At 37.4% G+C, this 20983-nt stretch overlaps 1 protein-coding gene across 1 annotated transcript; it reads right to left on the reverse strand.

Moving 5' to 3' along the window:
- Positions 1 to 250: 250 nt before the first annotated feature.
- LOC107803293 (cytochrome b561 and DOMON domain-containing protein At3g07570-like) lies at positions 251 to 7179 on the reverse strand. Its single transcript, XM_016626981.2, has 5 exons — positions 6917 to 7179; positions 6435 to 6620; positions 5583 to 5799; positions 3240 to 3523; positions 251 to 694 (listed from the first exon to the last, which is right to left on the reverse strand). The coding sequence occupies exons 1-5, from the start codon at positions 7121 to 7123 to the stop codon at positions 464 to 466; spliced, it is 1125 nt and encodes a 374-aa protein (XP_016482467.1). The 5' UTR covers positions 7124 to 7179; the 3' UTR covers positions 251 to 463.
- Between the last annotated feature and the right edge of the window lie 13804 nt (positions 7180 to 20983).

Consider the following 20983-nt stretch of genomic DNA (forward strand, 5'->3'; position numbering starts at 1 on the left):
AAATGATTTTTGTGTAACAAAAGAAAGAAAAGTTATTTTGAGTAATGAACACAAAGTTAAATAATTTTTATGTAACAAAAAAAGTAACTTTTAGGTAACAAACACAAAAGTTTAATGACCATCAATAAAATTAATTATCAACAATCATTAAACTTTCTTAGAAATCCGAACACATGGAAAAACTCTTATAAAATAAGTGAAATATATGCAACTAATAATGTAGAGATTAATACACGTTTTCTTTGGATTCTCATAAATCGGGTCTGATTTTCTGTAATTGAGAAAAAAGTAATCAAATTACATCGATCGTGTAAATATTGAATATATAAAACTTAAATTCTTAAAAATTGGGTTGGGGGGGAGGGGGGTTGGTTTTATGCAATGCAGTGTAGAGAAAATACAAAGGAAAATCATCAAAACAAGAAAAATAAACAAAAATATTACATGAATGAAGCATAAATTTCTATTTTCTCTTCCACATCCTGATCTCAAACAAAGCAGCAGTGATGAGAAATATAACCAAAACAACAGCAAAACCAGCCTTCCAAGAACTTCCTGCATTTCCTAAATGGATACCATAGAAAACATTTACTGTTGCCAACATTATCAAAACTCTCCCTGTAATATAGTGATACCAATTCCAATATTTTCTTACTTTTGATGACTTGTCTGGTCTAGCCAAAAGTGCAATAACCTACATAATAAAAGAAGAAACCAAAATGAATACCAATTAACATGTTTATAGTAAGTCGTCTGCTTCGTATTATAGTAAGTTGTCCGCTACTAGTTGACTTTATAGTGAGCAGGGGTAAGGGTGTATTGTGGGCCGGGCCCGCGTGCCAATCGGGTCAAACGGGCCAAATGGGCTGGTTCAAACGGGCCGGTCTCGAGTGGTGCAAAATCTCATAGCGGGCTGGTCCTTCCCAAAAAGCCCATGAGCGCGGGACCGTTTAGCCCGGGACCGGCAGGTGGGCCTGAGCCGGTTCAACCGGGCCCAACGGCTATTTTAAAAAAAAAATTAAAAAAATAGGCAACTGTTAGATTTTTAAAATCTAGCCGTTGGCATTCATTTTTAGCCGTTTGACACTTTAAAAAATAGTCATTTGGTCCCCAAACTTTGTTTTAACCCCAAATTTTTTATAATTACACTTTTTCCCTATTCTCAACTATAAATACCCCTCATTTTTTCATTTTTACTCACAAATTCATCAATCTATCTCTAATTTTCTTCTATAATTGCTTATTTTATAATTGTAATTTCGTGAAAAATTGTGAAGTTGGTGATTTGTTAGAGATAATACATAGACTAATATGTAACTAGTATTTTGGCACATCTTCCTTAGTTTTTTTTTTCCTTTTAATGGTGGTATTAGTACCTTGTTGTGCTCATTCCATTGGGGGAGGAAGACTAAGAAAGATATTGTCATTTTTTGTTAAGTGGGAGTTGAGGTGAGGCTTGACTCTCAAGTCATTCCCAAAAGGGGTAGTTTCAAGTACCTTGGATCGGTTATTCAGGGGATCGGGGAGATTGACGAGGATGTCACACACCGTATAGGGGTGGGGTGGATGAAGTGGAGGTTAGCGTCGGGAGTCTTGTGTGATAAGAAAGTGCCACCGTTACTAAAAGGTAAGTTTTATAGAGCAGTGGTTAGGCCTGCCATGTTGTATGGAACTGAATGTTGGCCGGTAAAGAACTCACACACCCAGAAGATGAAAGTAGCAGAGATGAGGATGTTGAGGTGGATGTGCGGGCATACAAGGATGGATAAGATTAGGAATGCAGATATTCGAGAGAAGGTGGGTGTGGCCCCCATGGAGGACAAGATGCGGGAAGTAAGACTCAGATGGTTTGGGCACATTCAGAGGAGGAGCACTGATGCACCGGTGAGGAGGTGTGAGCGACTGGCTGTAGTGGGCACGCGGAGAGGTAGATGGAGACCTAAGAAGTATTGGGGAGAGGTGATCAGACAGGACATGGCGCGACTTAGGATTACTGAGGACATGACCCTTGATAGGGAATTATGGAGGTCGAACATTAAGGTTGTAGGTTAGGGGAGAGTGTGAATATTTCTACAGCACAAGTGATAGAGACTATCTAGTTAGGAGTTAGACTAGGAATGTCAGTGGTCGTCTATTGATGCAGGGCTTTACCTTCTAGTTGTACTATACCAGCCATCTATTTCGTATTTCGTATTTCGTGTCCTGTATTTCATATTTCGTATCTCTTATATATTGTTGTTATTTTTATTACGCATTTTTATGGTACTAATATATCATCTCCTATTGCTTTTTTGAGCCGAGGGTCTCCTGGAAACAGCCTCTCTACCCTTCGGGGTAGGGGTAAGGTCTGCGTACATATTACCCTCCCCAGACCCCACTTGTGGGATTATACTGGGTCGTTGTTGTTGTTTGTTTTATTTTTATTGATAAAATTAATTTATTAAAATTTTAAAATATTCAATATCCATACATTTATTTATCAAACCATAGAAACACACAATAATAAACTTAGCCCGGAATGAAAAAGCCTGTTTAGGCCCGTGGGCCCTGACCATTTAGCTCGAGACCATGTGGACTTAGGACCGCAGTGGGCCGATTCCACTCATTTGGTCCGGACCACAATACAGCCTTAAGTAGGGGTATCAAATGGGTGGGCTGACCCAATTTTGGATGGGTCAAAATGGGCTGAGTTTTCTAAGTGACTTTGTAGTGAGTAGGGGTGTCAAATTGTGGGTTGGCCTATTTTGGGCTGATCAAAATAGGTGGGTCATTAATTTGCTCTAAAGTTGCTTGGGCTGAGATAAGCTGAGTCAAAATGAGCTAAATTTTGGGTCATAGCCCAATCTGCCAAATTCTTACTGAGCTTTAATTAATATGTGTTATCTTCTATGAATTGTATAATTACAAAATTAAGACTTTTATTTTTCTTTTGTTATGGACATATATAACATATCAAACAAAAAAAAATTATTTCTAAAATATTTTGGCAAAGTTATTCATTGATCAAATTGGGCTAAGAATCAGTAAGATGGATTGAGTCAAGATGAGCTGAGTTTAATAAATTGACGGATCATATCAATAACCATCCCAACCTTAGGCGGGTCAATAACCATTCCAACCTTGGACGGGTTGGACAGATCATTTAGTCTTGGACCAAATTTGACAGCCCTAATAGTGAGTGACAGTACATAGAAGTTTAACTATTTCACTAAAATATATATAGTATAGAAGTGACAAACCTGCAAACAACCAAGAACAAGAATGAAGATGCCAATGCCTTTGTGTCTATTGACATTGTTCTGCAGACGATTATTGAGAACGAGCCCACTGATAACACCAGCAAATCCGAGGATGAACCCTAATGATTGAATGGTGGTGTGAGCATAAAACCAGATTGGATCATATTGTCTCAAGTATCTTGCTACCATGACTCCAATTGGCATGAAAATAGCCCAGCCAAACATGTTTAAAAGTCCATGGCTTCTTCTCAGATTTGCATAAGGTGTACTTTTTTCACTTTGACCTGTTTTGCAACAGCACAAGCAGAGGCGAATTCAGAATTTGAAACTTATAGGTTCCTAAGTAAATTTACAATAATAATTGGTTTATGTCAAGTATTTATAAATATTTAGTGAAAATTTTAACACAAATACATTTTGGTAAAAGTTACTAGGTTCACGTGAACCTGCATTTCGTACGGTAGATCCGCCCCTGAGCACAAGCACACAAAATGTCAAGAACACCTTCAATTGACATACTTTAGACGATTTTATTAATATCTGAAATTAGTAAAAAACATAAAGTAATAGATCTAGCGGGTGAAAATGACAGGAGAACAAGGTGCAAAACTCAATAGAGACGAAAACGCTAGGTAATTTCTTCTTATTTGTGTAAAATTTGGTTGACGGAGTTAATTACCTGATACTTGTGTTGGTTTGAGGTAGCAAGTACCTAATAGAATATATAGTCGAAGTACAAACAAATTGATACGGACATCATCGCGTATCATTTATATCTTAACCTAGTATCAAATGCACTATATAGGCGGAATTCAACCTAAGATATTGTTATTTATACCTAAGCAGGGCCTAGCATTTTCTTGTTTTGGTATCAATAAGAACATTGCGTCTGTTATGGAAATCATGTGAACTTTGGACACTTAAAACAAGTTGGATTACTGCTACATAATGTATTGTGGGTAGTACGGATTTTTCTTCTTTCCAAATTAAGATTTGCTTTGTCTTAAAGAAATTAAAATACAAATTTAGTTTAGTAGTGAGATCTCAACTAATTTTTTGGTTTCAAGAAATACTTGATTGAATGATATTATGTAAATTGCAAGCGTTGGCAAATACATATAAAAGCAATTAGCCATTTATTACCATTTTTCTTAAGAAAACTTAACGAACATCATTGGCCTGACTTTCCAATTCAATGGCGTAAAAACTACTAAAAGCTACGTATGTTTAGTTTAATAGTACTTTATTTATATTTTATAGTATAAAGTAGTTGATACATTCGTTGGTGCGTAGCGACTATCTTCTTACTCTTTGATAATATTATGGTTGCCTTCATTAGAAGCTGCCAGACGTGGAACCCACCCGCCATTACGTTGGATATAGTCTAGGGCTGTGCGCGGATCAGATCGGATTTAGCACATTTCGGATTCGGATTTCGGATTTCGGATTCTAGAAAATGCAATTTGAATCCGATCCGAATTATATCGGATCAGATCGGATTTCAAAGTTTGGATCAGATCAGATTTTAGATCGTATTATTATGCCTCAAAATTGCAAACTAATATGTATATTTTCTTTAAAAATTCATGTTTATGCAATTGTGAGAGTACTATGGTGACAATATAGCTAAATCTAGCAATTGTAAAGGTAATAACTTGGAGGAAGATGTAAAGGAAGTACTGATTAACCGAAATTAAATTGTAGTATTTATACATGCCCTAATAATTTCGGATTTCGGATTTCGGATCGGATTAAAATATACCAATCCGAAATCCAAAATTTTAATAAACATAATCTGAAATCCGATCCAATCCGAAATCCGAAATTGAATGAATCGGTTCGGATTTCGGATATCCGATCCGAATGAACAACCCTAATATAATCTGTCGTACCGAATTTAATTGAATCCAGTATTTCTAACACAATACATAAATTTATGTATAAAAAATTACTAAATCCTACGAGAGTTCGCAATAAACATGCAATACCAGCTAACACTAACCAACTTATGAAGGTGTGGCTTTTAAATTTTTTACAAGTTTTAAATATGGAATTACATATCAAATATTGGAAGAAAACTAACCACTTACGGACGTATCAATCCCTTCTAAATTCATATAGTTGAATTTATTTTGGTCATTTCAATATTTAACACGAATTCTCTTAAAATTTGAAATTTTAGCGCATAATTATATTTGTGTGGTTATATTCAGTTGATAAATCAAGTTAAATTATTCGAATATTTTCATATTTTCTCTTTTTAAATTCTCAACTCTCTTATGATTTTAAATAACAATAACAAACCTAGTAGTTTTTCTACAAGAGTAATAATTTTTCACTGACCTGAATTGTAATTCAAGGAAGTGGAGATTTGATCCTGGTGTTCCGTCAGTCGGAAATCGGCGGCGGACGGCAGCATTCCCGTCGGTCCGACGGAGTAGATGAGCCGATTGCTGGGCATTTCAGTATTCAACTGAAAAGCCATATAAATTCTGGAATCCTCTGCTACGACGGAGGATGTAAAGTTGACTAGCTGGAGGTTTCCCTCATCAGGTAAAACCTGCTCGGAAAATTTTATTTTCTTATTAAAATTTACTATTAATAGATAAAAGTAACATGGACAAATTCAGGATCTAAAATTAATAAATGATCTTATTGCATGTATATATTCTAAAATTTTGGAACGCTTAAAATTATCTCTCTACTATATGAAACACTCATCTTAATCATACCATCCATTATATTTTAGGTCATTCATATTATAGTAATTAGCAAATCGTCTTATATTTACCTTTGACTTTAGCAGAGCTTCAGCATGTACTTTGTGAATTCTACGTATCAAAATTTAAAATACTTCAGGAAAAAAAATTCAATTTTACATCTCTGCTTTTGATTATGGTTTGAACTTACCCTATATTATAGTTCCAATTGGAATTCCATTATGATCGAGGACAAATAGGAGACGATTTACTATGAATAATCATGAAGTATAATATAATATGAATGAGATTTTGAATTACTATAGCTGACGCATATGTTTGATGTTTCACCCTTTTCCCTTGCATAAGCAATCTTTATTTTTTTTGCATATGTATGCATTGTTTGAATCGAAATTAATTGAACTCACAAAACTCGTCCTAAATCTGTCTATTAATAAAAATAATTAAACAAGGATGAGTGAGATAGGACATTAACCTCATCTGGCGATTGTCCGCCGAGGAAATACTTCTTCATAGTGGCAGTTCCGTCATTACTAACCCACCCAACAACTGCAGTGGAGCCAACCATTTTGCCATTTTTGGAAAATCCCATGGCTATGTATGCATTTGTGTTTGGTGCTGAGAGAACAAAGCTCCATACATTTGTATCTGTTCTCATATACTTCAAAAAATAAAAAATAAAAGAGATTAATGTTAATGTAATTGAAGGAATAAAGAACAAAGAGATTAAGGAAAATGCAAGGAGAAGGGCAAAGGGCACAAAGTATTCCGTGTTCACGTAGGTCCGAGGAAAGGTCATACCCCAAGAGGGTATGATCCAGGCAACCTACTCTGATGCTTGCATCAATGGCTGATTCCACGACTCGAACTTGTTACCTATAAGTCACACGGAGACAACTAGACCGTTGCTCCTAGATTCCTTCAAAATGCAAGGAGAAGGGAATTTAAAGTAATTACTCTGAGGATGTAGCCTTGTTGATCCCATACTGAAAGACAATGGAAAGAAGTTGTATCGAAAAGAAGTTCGCCTTTGAGGTTGAGATTGGAGTTGCATGAATCTGTGCTGCCTTGAGAATTTACTGTCAAAATTTGGAAACTGAATATTTGGAATATCAAGAAAATGGAGAAGTAGAAGAAGGCAGAGAATTTGAAAGATGTCTTCATCTTTCAATATTTTTGCTCTATTTCTTTGTGGCAAACAATTGAATAGATGGTGAAATGATTGTAAAGGGTGGAAGTAGTAGTGGCCTAGTTGTTCCGTGGTTATTATAATGTGCATGTTGGAGAGAAGTTTTTTGAGTAAAATATTGGGAAACTAAAAACATGGTATGGTTGGTGTCTGTGTTAAAAAAAATAGATGGTCCAAAAATGGAATAAAAAATGGGAATTGTAATTTGTTGATGTCAAAGTGTAAAAATATTTGGACTACTGTATAATGAATCGTCTGAATATCTGGAGAGGAAAAAAAAATCGTCTGAATATCTGAAATAGATACAGATTATATTAGAGATTATAATATTAATTCATTTTTTAGTAACACGTTAAACTTGTCCAAGTTTAAAAGGATTGACTTTGTAATCTGTTTGTAGACATGACCTAACCGGTTCAATATGAAATGACTCGTGGAACTGTTTCATCAAAACGAGTGAAATTCAAAAATAGTTAGATTTATATGTGGTAATTGAAATCGAAATTTAACCACTTTTCATGTAAATATAAATCTGAACGGAAATACTTTTCAAAATTCGGAAAATATTCTAACATAATATACCGGTCAGCATATTATGCTAGAAGTTCATACACAGGTGCTCCAATCTCCAGTACAATATGCTGGAACTTTTCGTGTGTTGGGAGTTCCAGCATAATATGCTAGAAGTTCATACACAGGTGCACCAATCTCCAGTATATTATGCTGGAACTTTCTGTGTTGCAGCAAAATAGTAACTATTTTTAATGACTTTGCAAACGCTGATTATTTTTCAATTACCAGTCGAAAAACTGACTAGCCTGTGCCATTTTCACAACAGGTCAAAATGTATACGAGTTCCAACATACAAAATCAAATTTGGAGTTTGGGAATTATGTAAATTTGAAAGAACTTAAGCAAATAATTTAAAAATAAACAAATTATATAACCATAAAAAAAGGCAAAATACATAAACCGTCCCTTTAAGTTGTCCCCAACGATCAGTTGAACACCTCCACTTGCCAATTAACCAACTAGACCCCCTTACTTACCAGAAGTGTATCTTCTGGACACCTTCATTCAACAGATGCAATCGTTTCTTACGTGGCAAATGAACCAATAAAATGTTAACAAGTGTAACTTAGAATTAAAAATTACAATAAAAAATTAAAAGAAAGAAATCCATTAAGTTAAATAAATAAAAATAAAAAAGCAAAACTCAGAACCACTTTCCATCCAAACAAATCCATCGTCTCTCCTTACAAACCCCTCCCCCTTTTCCGTCCAATTTCCACTTTTCCAAACCACCATCGTTAACCATTCCTTCCCCCACCATTTTCTTTGACATACCCCCCTGTAAGCACGTGATTTTTGCTTCACGGAAATTACTCCAAAAGAAAAAAAAAAGGAAAATCAAAAAATATATGCATGAGTGTTGTTACATATTACCCTCCCCAGACCCCACTTGTGGGATTATAACATGTTGTTGTTGTTGTTGTTGTTGTTGTTGTTGTTGTTGTTGTTGTTGTTGTTGTTGTTGTATTATAGGTGTTAAAATAATATGTGTATAATTTTAATTTTATTTTGATTTATTTAGGAGTTTTGTTAATTTTGTCAATTAAAGTGGAAAGGAAAAGGAAAAAAATGAGAATACTCGGTTTTGGGCTAAGAAATTAAAACAAAAAATAGGCCCAAAACGAGCTGGCCCAATGAGCAAAATGGTCTGTCTCCTTAGAGGTGTCCAAACAACACCGTTTTGTCCCAGTTAAGCTGGGCCGTTGATCTCAAATGGATCAACGGCCAGGATCACACCCCCAGATCCGTTAACATGACCCGGTCCATCCCTCTACCCGGTCTCACCCACCATCACACCCAAACGACGTCGTCCCTCTTTAATGAATAGATCCTGGCCATTGATCTCACTTGATCCAACGGCTAGGATCTAAACCCCTAATTCATATATAAAGCCCAACCCTGTTACCCCGCCCCCTATCCAAACACCCTCCGGCTTTGTCGCACCTCCTTTTTACCGCGCCCGCGGGGTGCGCGGGGAGTTTTCTCCAATTTAAGGACAGTCGAAACGGGATTTATTTAATTATTTCAGAGTCGCCACCTGGGAATTTTAAGGCGTCCCAAGTCACCAATTTTTAATCCCTGAATTGAGGAGAATATGACTCTGTTTATTATTCTGCGAACCAGAAATCCTGAGTAAGGAATTCTGTTAATCTGGAAGAAGGTGTTAGGCATTTCCGAATTCCGTGGTTCTAGCACGGTCGCTCAACTGTTTTTACTATTGGCTTAATTATCTTGACTTTTACTAAATGCGTCTTTATTGCATGATTTTTACTACCGCTTTTATTTACACTGCTTGTGATTAAGGGCCCTTCTTTGAATCGAATCACGCGTACGTATATTCGTGTTATAAATAAAAAAAATGCGGAATTGTGTCACGCGCACGTGTACACAATAATCTTGATAATATATTTATTAAAAAACAATGATTTTTCGAAATTGTGTCGAATCAAGAATATTCGTCTTTCTTAAATAGTGAACCGCGCATCTCGGATTTTATGAAATAAATTTAATATTTTCCAAAGAAATTCGTTTTTTTTATTAAATATTCGCTCGAAATTGCGCGTACGCATAATCCGAATTTTTGCTTTTAAAAATATAATCAAGGTGCGCGAACGCATCCCTGATTGCGCAAAATCTTTGTTAATAATATTATGGACTTTCCCCAAATTGTTTATTATATCATGAGAAATATCCATTTAAGATACCCTTGAACTCTTGAAAAGAATTCACAATTTATTAAATATTGTCCGTCGATTATAATTCCCGCGTATAAATTATATTTGTCTAGACTATTCAAATTCAAAGAAAAGAATAAAAATATGATTAACACTATTTTCGGCAAATACAACATTATATATCTACCAAAGAGTGAATTGCATATGAAACAAAAAAAAAATGATTCATAAAGGGAAGAAATATTTTCCAAGAATTTTTCATTATTTTTATTTAGTGCAAATTCTATTTTTTACTTACCATTGATTTAAAATGTTGCAATCTGTGCATGTACATCTCAACTTATTCTCATATACTCGTTTTTAATCTAATAGGCAAAATTATTTTTATTAATTATGCTTATGATTAAATGTAAGATATATATATAAACAAACCGATCGGATTCTCAATTTATGTGAACCCTTGTTACTAACTTTCACATTATAACATTCCTAGGCCATTTGTTATTTTAAGAAGAAGAACAAATCTACCTAATTGACTTAATAAAGTGATATTGCATCCAACATTATTCGCCCTATTTTTGACGTTTGCAAACATAGCGGAGGATACTAATGCAACTTCCGACTATTGATGTTAACCATAATCATTATTACGCCCTATATGAATAAAATGCAACCAATCATCATCTAGCCTTAATCTACAACCAAACAATCGAAATACACTAACCACGCATTTTCTTGATATTCCCAGAATACTTTATACCTGTCTAACAATGTCGTAAGACTTAATTAATAGCCAACTTCATGCCATATTCCCTATCTTAACAATTCAACCGTAACTATGCTTTAATGAAATTCTGGAATAGGTAATATTATTACAACACTTATATGAATTTCAAAAGAGAATGATCAACTGATAATTAACATGTCAAGCATACTTCTATATGAAATAACATGAAACAAAAACTGAAATTTATAATAACAAACTTAGATAAATGGAAAAATAAAACTGCAAATCAAATTTCATTGATTTGTCATGCTGAATCTCTTTCCAACATAGAATTTAGAAGATAAGTACCTGGAAATGAAGGTAGAAGAAGTAAGTTTTCAGCAGTAACAAAAATACTGGCAGAATATCAGTATTTCCACAGATTTGAAGCAATAATAAGACCCGAGAAACCCAGATTCACAAGAGCAAAGATTTTTAAAGAATTTCAGATTTTAAAACCAAATAGTATCAATACACAGACCCGGACAGATTCCAAAAGAACAACAAGGTTTCGGATTTTTCTTTTCTTTTCTATTTTTCTGTTTCAGCTTCACTGTGTGTGTGTGTGTGTGTGCGAATACTCTCTTTTGGTTTCTTTTCTGTTTCTTCTTCCTCTTCAGATTCCAAGAGGAATCTGATTTTCTGCTTGATTTTTTCTTTTATCTCACTCTAGGTGTATTTTTCTTAAATTCTCTCTTAAAATCTGCTTTAAAATCTGATCCTCAAATCTCTCAATCTCTTCCTATTTTTTCTTCTGAACTCTCCTCTTAAAATCTGATTTTTTTCTTCCTTTAATCCCTGTCCAGCTCCCTCTATTTATACAGGGCTGTCTTATACCCTTCTAGTGCTTCTTGGACCCCTTTCTTCTTTTAAAATCAGAAAGTTTCATTACAAACTACTTTTTAATACTTTAAATGATCCTATCCTGATTTTAAGCAGCCCATTACCCTTTGTTTCCCATTATCCCATTAAATTAAAAGCCATTAACAATCCACTTTCAGCCCACTATTATATCATATTACCCTTACTGTTTTATCCCAGAAATGCCCCCTGAATCTTACTGTGATTACTATTATTACTGCTGTCAAACTTAAAATCTAACAATACAGATTTTTAAAATCTGTTCAAACCTGATTATTAATCTGATTTAAGGCAGCTACAGCCAATCCTAAAGTTTTGGACTGAATCCTAACTAAGAATGTAACCTTCTAACACAATTACATCTAATCAACATTTGTAAAATCACACTGAATTCAGAACTAACATCATAACAACATATCACTGAAATTATTATAACAATTCAGACTGGACTTAAACATTGAACCAAGATCAAACACACACAGGAGCATTGTCAATATACTGACAATGCCCTGTTCAGAAAACAATATATACACATCATACATTTGAATTTACTGATTTGGAAACAAACATGATTTAATTGACGAGTATTAATTAGTTGACTATTTACAACATTTGTCCATAATCAGTCTAAAACAATAGAAACAGACTGTTTCAATCAGCATTATCATAAATGAGAATTCATAATATAATTAATCGACGAACTTAATCGAGTCGATTACTCACATTGTAAATAATCACAACCAACAGAAACAGTTTCATATTTTGATCATATAGACGGGTATGAGACACAAATGACAGAATTGAATCAAACAAAAATATGAAAAATTAACAGGCTATTAAAACAAACAAAAATACATGTAGAATACACAAAAGAAATAGAAAAATACCTCTGAACCTTCAAATTTATTCAAATTAGAACTCCACTTGGATTCAGACTTTGTTTGAAATCAAACAGACCTTAGTCGAAGTATTTTCCACTGAAAATACTTCGACTAAGGTCGATTAAACCTCAATCTTTATTTAATTTGGGCAGAATCCAAAAGTCTGGTATTTCTAGGGTTCCTGAAGGTTCGATTTGGGATTTAACCATTTCTGGTCAGATTCGAGGGGAACCAAATACGACACAAGGGTGAGGGTAGCCTAGGGGTCATTTGGTGTCAGTTTAGAACAGATCTGAGTTTGTTCTTGTTTGGCTCGAATCTTCAAAAGAAGATTCGAGAAGCTCTGAAATGATTCGAGCCAAACAAACACCAGATCCATAACGAGGCATGCTAGGGGGTACTATGGTGTTAACTAGGGGTTGTTTGGTTTAGATCTAAGCTCGGCTCGAATCTTCAAATGAAGATTCGAGAACCTTCAGGAAGATTCGAGCCAAGTGGCTAGCATATCTGGATAGAGGATGTTCAGGGGGTTCTAGGGTGTTATTTTGGTGACCGGCGGCGTTGATGCCGCCGGGTTTCAGGCGGTGGGATGCTAGGGCGGCTAGGGTTAAGGGTAGGTTTGGGAAGACGATGAACAGGAGAGGAGGGGGGGTGTTTAGTTAGGGGGGCCGGGGTAGGGGTTTGGCCTTATATAGGGGATTGGTGGGTTGATTCTGACCGTTAGATTTAGCAGAATGGAAGGCCAAGATTTATCCACTTAACCAAACGGTGTCGTTTGGCTTAAGCTGGGGGACGGGTTGAACCGGGTATCAGATCGGGTAAAGGCTATGGGTTAAGGTTCGTGGGATCTCAGCCGTTGGTTGGCTTTGATCCAACGGCCCTTGATGAGGGACGACCAAACGTTGTCGTTTTGGTTCGTTTGAATTTGGACCGGACATGGGAGTGTTGGGATTGGCTATGGAGGGTTAAAATTGTTTGGGCCTGATTTTTTTGTTTAGGATTTTTGGCCCAGATCCGTTTTACCCACTTAATTTCCACTTCTTTTAATTTCCAATTTAATTATTAAAATCCTAATTAAGATTATAAACACAAGAATTAACTTTACAACATTAATCAACCTTTAACAATTATTAACACATATATAAAAAATATTAATCACATAGTGAAACATTAAAATTAGAACAAATGCATATTTTGTAATTTTATTTTTAACCAATTATTAAATGCATAATTAAACCCTAGATATGCATGCAACATATATATATATATATTTTATTTTTATTTTCATTTTGTTACGACAAAGTAAACATTTACAGATATAAGACAACTATTTAACAAACAACACGCAAATTGAAAAATTGCACAGTAAAAGAAATTTATTTTATTTTTGATTTATTTTGGAATAATTTTCGTAAGGCAAAAATCACGTGCTCACAGCTGCCCCTCTTTATGCGGAAACTCGAAGAGTTTTCGTGCAAAGATAAAGTGAGCGGATACGAGCGATTTTTGCCCGTTCAAATACTCCGTGGGAAGCATTTTTTGAAAGATTTGACCGAACCTCTACTTCAAAGGTTTCCTACATATCTTTGGCTATAAAGGAATCAGGTCAACGTAGTTCGGGAAGTTTTGGGTAGCTGGGACTACCGTGGGACTGTGATATTACTGCTGTTTTGTGCTGCTTTTACTGCTTGCTGACCTCCTTATTACACCTTACTTCAAAGGTAATACAAAAAGCTAAACTAGACTATGGTACATGAATTATAAAAATCTTATCTAGATCATGCCCTTGCGTTTCTTGTTGTCTTGATATCTTGGTGACTCTTGGGCATTTGGCTTATTCCGTTTTCCTTTTCATCGTGTCCCGTATTTTCTTCATCTGTTTGGGACTCTTTTGTTTCTTGCTGGGGATCTTGTTGGACTCCTCTGCTTTATTGATTCTAAGTGTGCTCCTTTCTCATATGAGCGGGCTTTTGACTTCAATACTTCAATTGTATTCCCTTGTTCTCCAGGTGGGTGCCTGACTGCGGATTCATCCTCATTCTCTAGGTGGACGCCTGAATTCTTAAATTCTTCATCCTCATTCTCCAGGTGGACGCCTGATTTCTTCAATTCTTATCCTCATTCTCCAGGTGGACGCCTGATTTCTTTAATTCTCATCCTCGTTCTCCAGGTGGACGCCTGATTTCTTCAATTCTTCATCCTCATTCTCCAGGTGGACGCCTGACTTCTCTAATTCTTCATCCTTATTCTCCAGGTGGACGCCTGATTCTTTCTTTTCTCATCCTCATTCTCCAGGTGGACGCCTGACTTCTTTAATTCTTATCCTCATTCTCCAGGTGGACGCCTGACTTCTTCAATTCTTATCCTCATTCTCCAGGTGGATGCCTGACTTCTTCTTTTCTTATCCTCATTCTCCAGGTGGACGCCTGACTTCTTTAATTCTTATCCTCATTCTCCAGGTGGACGCCTGATTTCTTCAATTCTTCATCCTCATTCTGCAGGTGGACGCCTGACTCCTTCAATTCCTCATCCTCATTCTCCAGGTGGACGCCTGATTTCTTCAATTCTTCATCCGCATTCTCCAGGTGGATGCCTGACTTCTTTAATTATTATCCTCATTCTCCAGGTGGACGCCTGACTTCTTCAATTCTCCATCCTCATTCTCCAGGTGGACGCCTGATTTCTTCCTTTCTCATCCTCATTCTCCAGGTGGACGCCTGACTTCTTCAATTCTTTTCCTCATTCTCCAGGTGGACGCCTGACTTCTTCAATTCTCATCCTCATTATCCAGGTGGACGCCTGACTTCTTTAATTCTCATCCTCATTCTCCAGGTGGACGCCTGACTTCTTCAATTCTCATCCTCATTCTCCAGGTGGACGCCTGACTTCTTCAATTCTTATCCTCATTCTCCAGGTGGACGCCTGACTTCTTCAATTTTCATCCTCATTATCCAGGTGGACGTCTGACTTCTTCAATTCTTATCCTCATTCTCCAGGTGGATGCCTGACTTCTTCGTTTCTTATCCTCATTCTCCAGGTGGACTCCTGATTTCTTCGATTCTTCATCCTCATTCTCCAGGTGAACGCCTGATTCCTTCTTTTCTCTGTCCTCATTCTCCAGGTGGACGCCTGACTTCTTCTTTTCTCATCCTCATTCTCCAGGTGGAAGCCTGATTTCTTTAATTCTCATCCTCATTCTCTAGGTGGACGCTTGACTTCTTCAATTCTCATCCTCATTCTCCAGGTAGACGCCTGACTTCTTTAACTCTCATCATCGTTCTCCAGGTGGACGCCTGATTTCTTTAATTCTCATCCTCATTCTCCAGGTGGACGCCTGACTTCTTTAACTCTCATCCTCGTTCTCCAGGTGGACGCCTGATTTCTTTAATTCTCATCCTCATTCTCCAGGTGGACGCCTGACTTCTTCAATTCTCATCCTCATTCTCCAGGTGGACGCCTGATTTCTTTAATTATCATCCTCATTCTCCAGGTGGATGCCTGATTTCTTTAATTCTCATCCTCATTCTCCAGGTGGACGCCTGACTTCTTTAACTCTCATCCTCGTTCTCCAGGTGGACGCCTGATTTCTTTAATTCTCATCCTCATTCTCCAGGTGGACGCCTGACTTCTTCAATTCTCATCCTCATTCTCCAGGTGGACGCCTGATTTCTTTAATTCTCATCCTCATTCTCCAGGTGGACGCCTGACTTCTTCAATTCTCATCCTCATTCTCCAGGTGGACGCCTGACTTCTTCAATTCTCATCCTCATTCTCCAGGTGGACGCCTGACTTCTTCTTTTCTCATCCTCATTCTCCAGGTGGACGCCTGACTTCTTCAATTTTTATCCTCATTCTCCAGGTGGACGCCTGATTTCTTCTTTATATCTTCATACTCGTTCTCCAGGTGGACGCCTAATTTCTTTAATTCTCATCCTCATTCTCCAGGTGGACGCCTGACTTCTTTTCTTTTCATCCTCATTCTCCAGGTGGACGCCTGACTTCTTTAACTCTTATCCTCATTCTCCAGGTGGACGCCTGACTTCTTTAATTCTTCATCCTCATTCTCCGGGTGGACGCCTGATTTCTTCTTCAATTCTCATCCTCATTTTCCATGTGGACGCCTGATTTCTTTAATTCTTATCCTCATTCTCCAGGTGGACGCCTGACTTCTTTAATTCTTCATCCTCATTCTCCAGGTGGACGCTTGACTTCTTTAATTCTCATCCTCATTCTCCAGGTGGACGCCTGATTTCTTTAACTTTCATCCTCATTCTCCTGGTGGACGCCTGATTTCTTTTCTTTTCATCCTCATTCTCCAGGTGGACGCCTGACTTCTTTAACTCTTATCCTCATTCTCCAGGTGGACGCCTGACTTTTTCACTTTTCTTTGTCCTCATTCTCCAGGTGGACGCCTGACACAAATGTTGTTTTTGCCCCTGTTTTAAATCAAAGAAAACTTCGTTAGTTCAAAGCAGGGTGGTTAACTGGGGTATTCTTGCCGATGGTGGGGCTTCTTCTTCGTCTTGTTTTATTGCCTTGGAATGGTTGAAAAAGACTGTTTTGTCTTTGTAGTTGATCCTTGACTATAGGATTCCCCTCTGTATGTTTTCCTTCCAACCCTTTTAACTGTAATCATATGTCCCTCCTGACATTGCTGATCTACTTTTGATTTCACTTTTCTTCCTCCCATATCTTATTATTTTTATCTCCCGCCTTTCATGGCCGTATTTTGCATCATGTAATCCTGAATCTTGGTAGTGTACCCTGACATTCCTTCTTATTTGTTTGGAATAAAACTTATCTCAAAGCTTTAGAAAAGTAAGATTATTAGTGACGAAATGTGCTGATTTCGATAATTATAGAATGAAAAGAAGAATCCAAGTTTGGATGACTGTTGGAGAAAGAATAAAAACTTATCTGATTGGAGTTACTGGCGCCAATGATCAGGGTATGCATTTTGGATTAATCACCCAGTCTTTTAATCAATCTCCTTTCATTTGTCTCATTTTTGTTTTCCCCCAAAATTTCCGTAATCCAACTTCATTTTTCATTTCACAGACCTGTTGGACTTGCAATATCTCAAAGAGTTTTCACCGATAAACCTTCCTCATTTGTTCATTTCTTACTTCTTTTTCGCCTTATGGTGCCTACGAAGGTTTTCACCAATAAGACTCTCTCATTTTACTTTCTCTCAACTTCCATCGCCTTATGGTGCCCGGGTGGGTTTTCACCTATAAGACTCTCTCATTTTTACTTTCTTTTCTTGTTTGTACCAGAGTGTTATGAACCATCTTCATTTGTTTGACTCAGCATTTTTCTAAGATTGATCGAAAGGTATTTTTGATATGTGGTTGGAAATGGAAAGGTATCAAAAGCTAAACAGTTTTGGTATGGGTTTAAAATTACGACTCTTGGAATCTTTTCTTATTTCCAATACAATTCTTGCCCCAGTTTCTTGATTGGGGTCTTTTGAATTTCTTTTTGTGCACATTATGTATATTGTGCACCCTATGACCGAGCCGTAAGGCGCCTACGTATCCTTCTTTGAGGAATCAGGTCAAACGTAGTTCACCAAATAATAGTGATTTTTTTATTATTATTATTATATTTTTTTATTTTTTATTTTTTTTATTGTTATTTCATATTTGATTTTCATCGATTCCAAGAGAGGGTAGGAACGAAACAAATATGGCTCAAAAGGGAAGCAAATGGCATAGTGTTTGGATAGCAGAATAAATTGCCTTTGTCATTCCAATCTTCGAAATAATGCTAAATACAAACATTCAAAAAGTTATGCATAATATCTCTTTACCGCGTCAGAATTGATCGCCATGTCTATGCATTTGCCTTCAATATCTGTTAAGCATAGTGCACCATTCGATAATACTCTGGTCACAATGAATGGCCCTTGCCAATTCGGGGCAAATTTGCCTTTTGCCTCAACCTGATGTGGAAGAATACGTTTCAGCACATGTTGACCCACTTCGAACTTCCGTGGACGCACTTTTTTGTTGTATGCTCTTGCTATTCTTCTTTGATATAATTGACCATGACATACTGCGGCCAATCGTTTTTCATCAATCAAGTTTAACTGTTCTAGACGGGTTTTGACCCATTCATTATCATCAATCTTTGCTTCGGCGATGATCTGAAGGGCAGGAATCTCAACTTCTGCAGGAATTACCGCTTCAGTGCCATATACCAACAAATAAGGAGTTGCTCCTACTGAAGTGCGCACAGTAGTGCGGTATCCCAATAATGCAAATGGTAATTTTTCATACCATTGTCTTGAACCTTCTACCATTTTCCGAAGTATCTTCTTTATGTTTTTGTTGGCTGCCTCGACTGCTCCATTCGCCTTAGGCCGATATGGGGTAGAGTTGCGATGTGTAATTTTAAACTGTTGACATACTTCCTTCATTAAGTTGCTGTTAAGATTAGCACCGTTATCTGTGATGATCACCTTTAGGATTCCGAATCGACATATGATATTTGAGTGGACAAAATCGACCACAGCTTTCTTGGTTACCGATTTGAATGTCTTGGCCTCAACCCATTTGGTAAAATAATCGATGGTTACCAGAATGAACCTGTGCCCATTGGATGCTGCTGGCTCAATTGGTCCAATCACATCCATGCCCCAGGCAACGAAGGGCCATGGTGCCGACATTGTGTGCAACTCGGATGGTGGAGAATGAATCAAATCTCCGTGTATCTGGCATTGATGACACTTGCGCACAAAACTGATACAATCTCGCTCCATGGTAAGCCAATAGTAACCAGCTCGGAGGATTTTCTTTGCCAACACATATCCGCTCATGTGGGGTCCGCAAACTCCCGAATGTACTTCAGACATGACAGCTGTAGCTTGTCTGGCATCTATGCATCTTAATAATCCAAGATCTGGTGTTCTTTTATACAAAACTCCTCCGCTTAAGAAGAATCCATTTGCCAATCGCCTAATGGTCCTCTTTTGATCTCCTGTGGCTTGTGCGGGATATATCCCCATCCTGATATACTCCTTGATGTCATGGAACCATGGTTCACCATCAAATTCTTCTTCAACCATATTGCAATAAGCGTGCTGGTCGTGTACTCGAATATGTAGTGGATCCACATAAGCTTTGTCTGGATGGTGCAACATTGCTGCCAAAGTAGCCAATGCATCGGCAACCTCATTACGGATCCTTGGAATATGCCGGAATTCCACTGATTGAAACCGCTGACAAAGATCATGTAGACATTGTCGGTATGGTATGAGCTTTAAGTCTCGGGTTTTCCATTCTCCTTGAATTTGATGTACCAAAAGATCCGAATCTCCGATGACTAAGATTTCTCGGATACCCATGTCTGCGGCTAGCCTTAACCCCAAAATGCAAGCTTCATATTCAGCCATATTATTGGTGCAATAAAATCGCAATTGAGCCGTAACAGGATAGTGATGCCCTGTTTCAGAGATGATTACAGCTCCTATCCCAACTCATTTCATGTTAGCGGCTCCATCAAAGAAAAGTTTCCAGCCAGTTTTTTCAATTTGCTCCACCTCGTCGATATGCATTATTTCTTCATCAGGAAAATAGGTTTTTATTGGCTCGTATTCCTCATCGACCGGGTTTTCAGCTAAATGATCAGCCAGTGCTTGGGCTTTCATTGCAGTCCAAGTCACATAGATGATGTCAAATTCTGTGAGCAATATCTGCCACTTTGCAAGTCTTCCCGTTGGCATAGGCTTTTGAAAAATATATTTCAATGGATCCAGACGAGAAATGAGGTAAGTAGTGTAGGACGACAAATAGTGTTTCAACTTCTGAGCTACCCATGTTAGGGCGCAACATGTCTTTTCCAGATGAGTATACTTAACCTCATAGGCTGTGAATTTCTTGCTAAGGTAGTAGATGGCCTGTTCTTTTCTGCCGGTGAGGTCATGTTGCCCCAATACACAACCAAATGAATTTTCCAAAACTGTCAAGTAAAGAATCAAAGGTCTTCCTGGCTCTGGCGGGACCAACACGGGTGGGTTTGACAAATACCCTTTTATCTTATCGAACGCTTCTTGACACTTATCGGTCCATTTGACCGCAACATCCTTTTTCAACAATTTGAAAATTGGCTCACAGGTTGTTGTGAGCTGAGCAATAAACCTGCTGATGTAATTTAACCTTCCCAGCAAACTCATTACTTCAATTTTATTCCTTGGAGGTGGCAATTCTTGGATGGCTTTGATTTTTGATGGGTCTAGCTCGATGCCTCGTCGACTGACTATGAATCCCAGCAACTTTCCAGATGGAACTCCAAATGCGCATTTGGCAGGGTTAAGCTTGAGGTTGTACCTGCGAAGTCTTAAGAAGAACTTCCTCAAATCCCCAACGTGGTCGGCCTGATGCTTTGATTTTATGATCACATCGTCCACGAATACCTCAATCTCCTTGTGTATCATATCATGAAACACTGTGGTCATCGCTCTTATGTAGGTTGCTCCGGCGTTCTTCAAACCGAACGGCATTACCCGGTAGCAATAAGTTCCCCATGGTGTGATGAATGCTGTCTTTTCTGCATCTTCTTCATCCATTAGAATTTGAT

The sequence above is a fragment of the Nicotiana tabacum genome, chromosome 8 (genome assembly GCF_000715075.1).
Source record: "Nicotiana tabacum cultivar K326 chromosome 8, ASM71507v2, whole genome shotgun sequence".
NCBI lineage: Eukaryota > Viridiplantae > Streptophyta > Magnoliopsida > Solanales > Solanaceae > Nicotiana > Nicotiana tabacum.

Excerpts from the sequence above, each read along its gene's own strand:
- LOC107803293 (XM_016626981.2), bottom strand. The coding sequence starts at position 7,123 with ATGAAGACATCTTTCAAATTCTCTGCCTTCTTCTACTTCTCCATTTTC. Across the intron at positions 3,524-5,582 it reads TTCCTTGAATTACAATTCAG|GTCAAAGTGAAAAAAGTACA; the intron begins GTCAGTGAAAAA and ends GTTGCAAAACAG. Across the intron at positions 695-3,239 it reads TTGTTCTTGGTTGTTTGCAG|GTTATTGCACTTTTGGCTAG; the intron begins GTTTGTCACTTC and ends TTTATTATGTAG.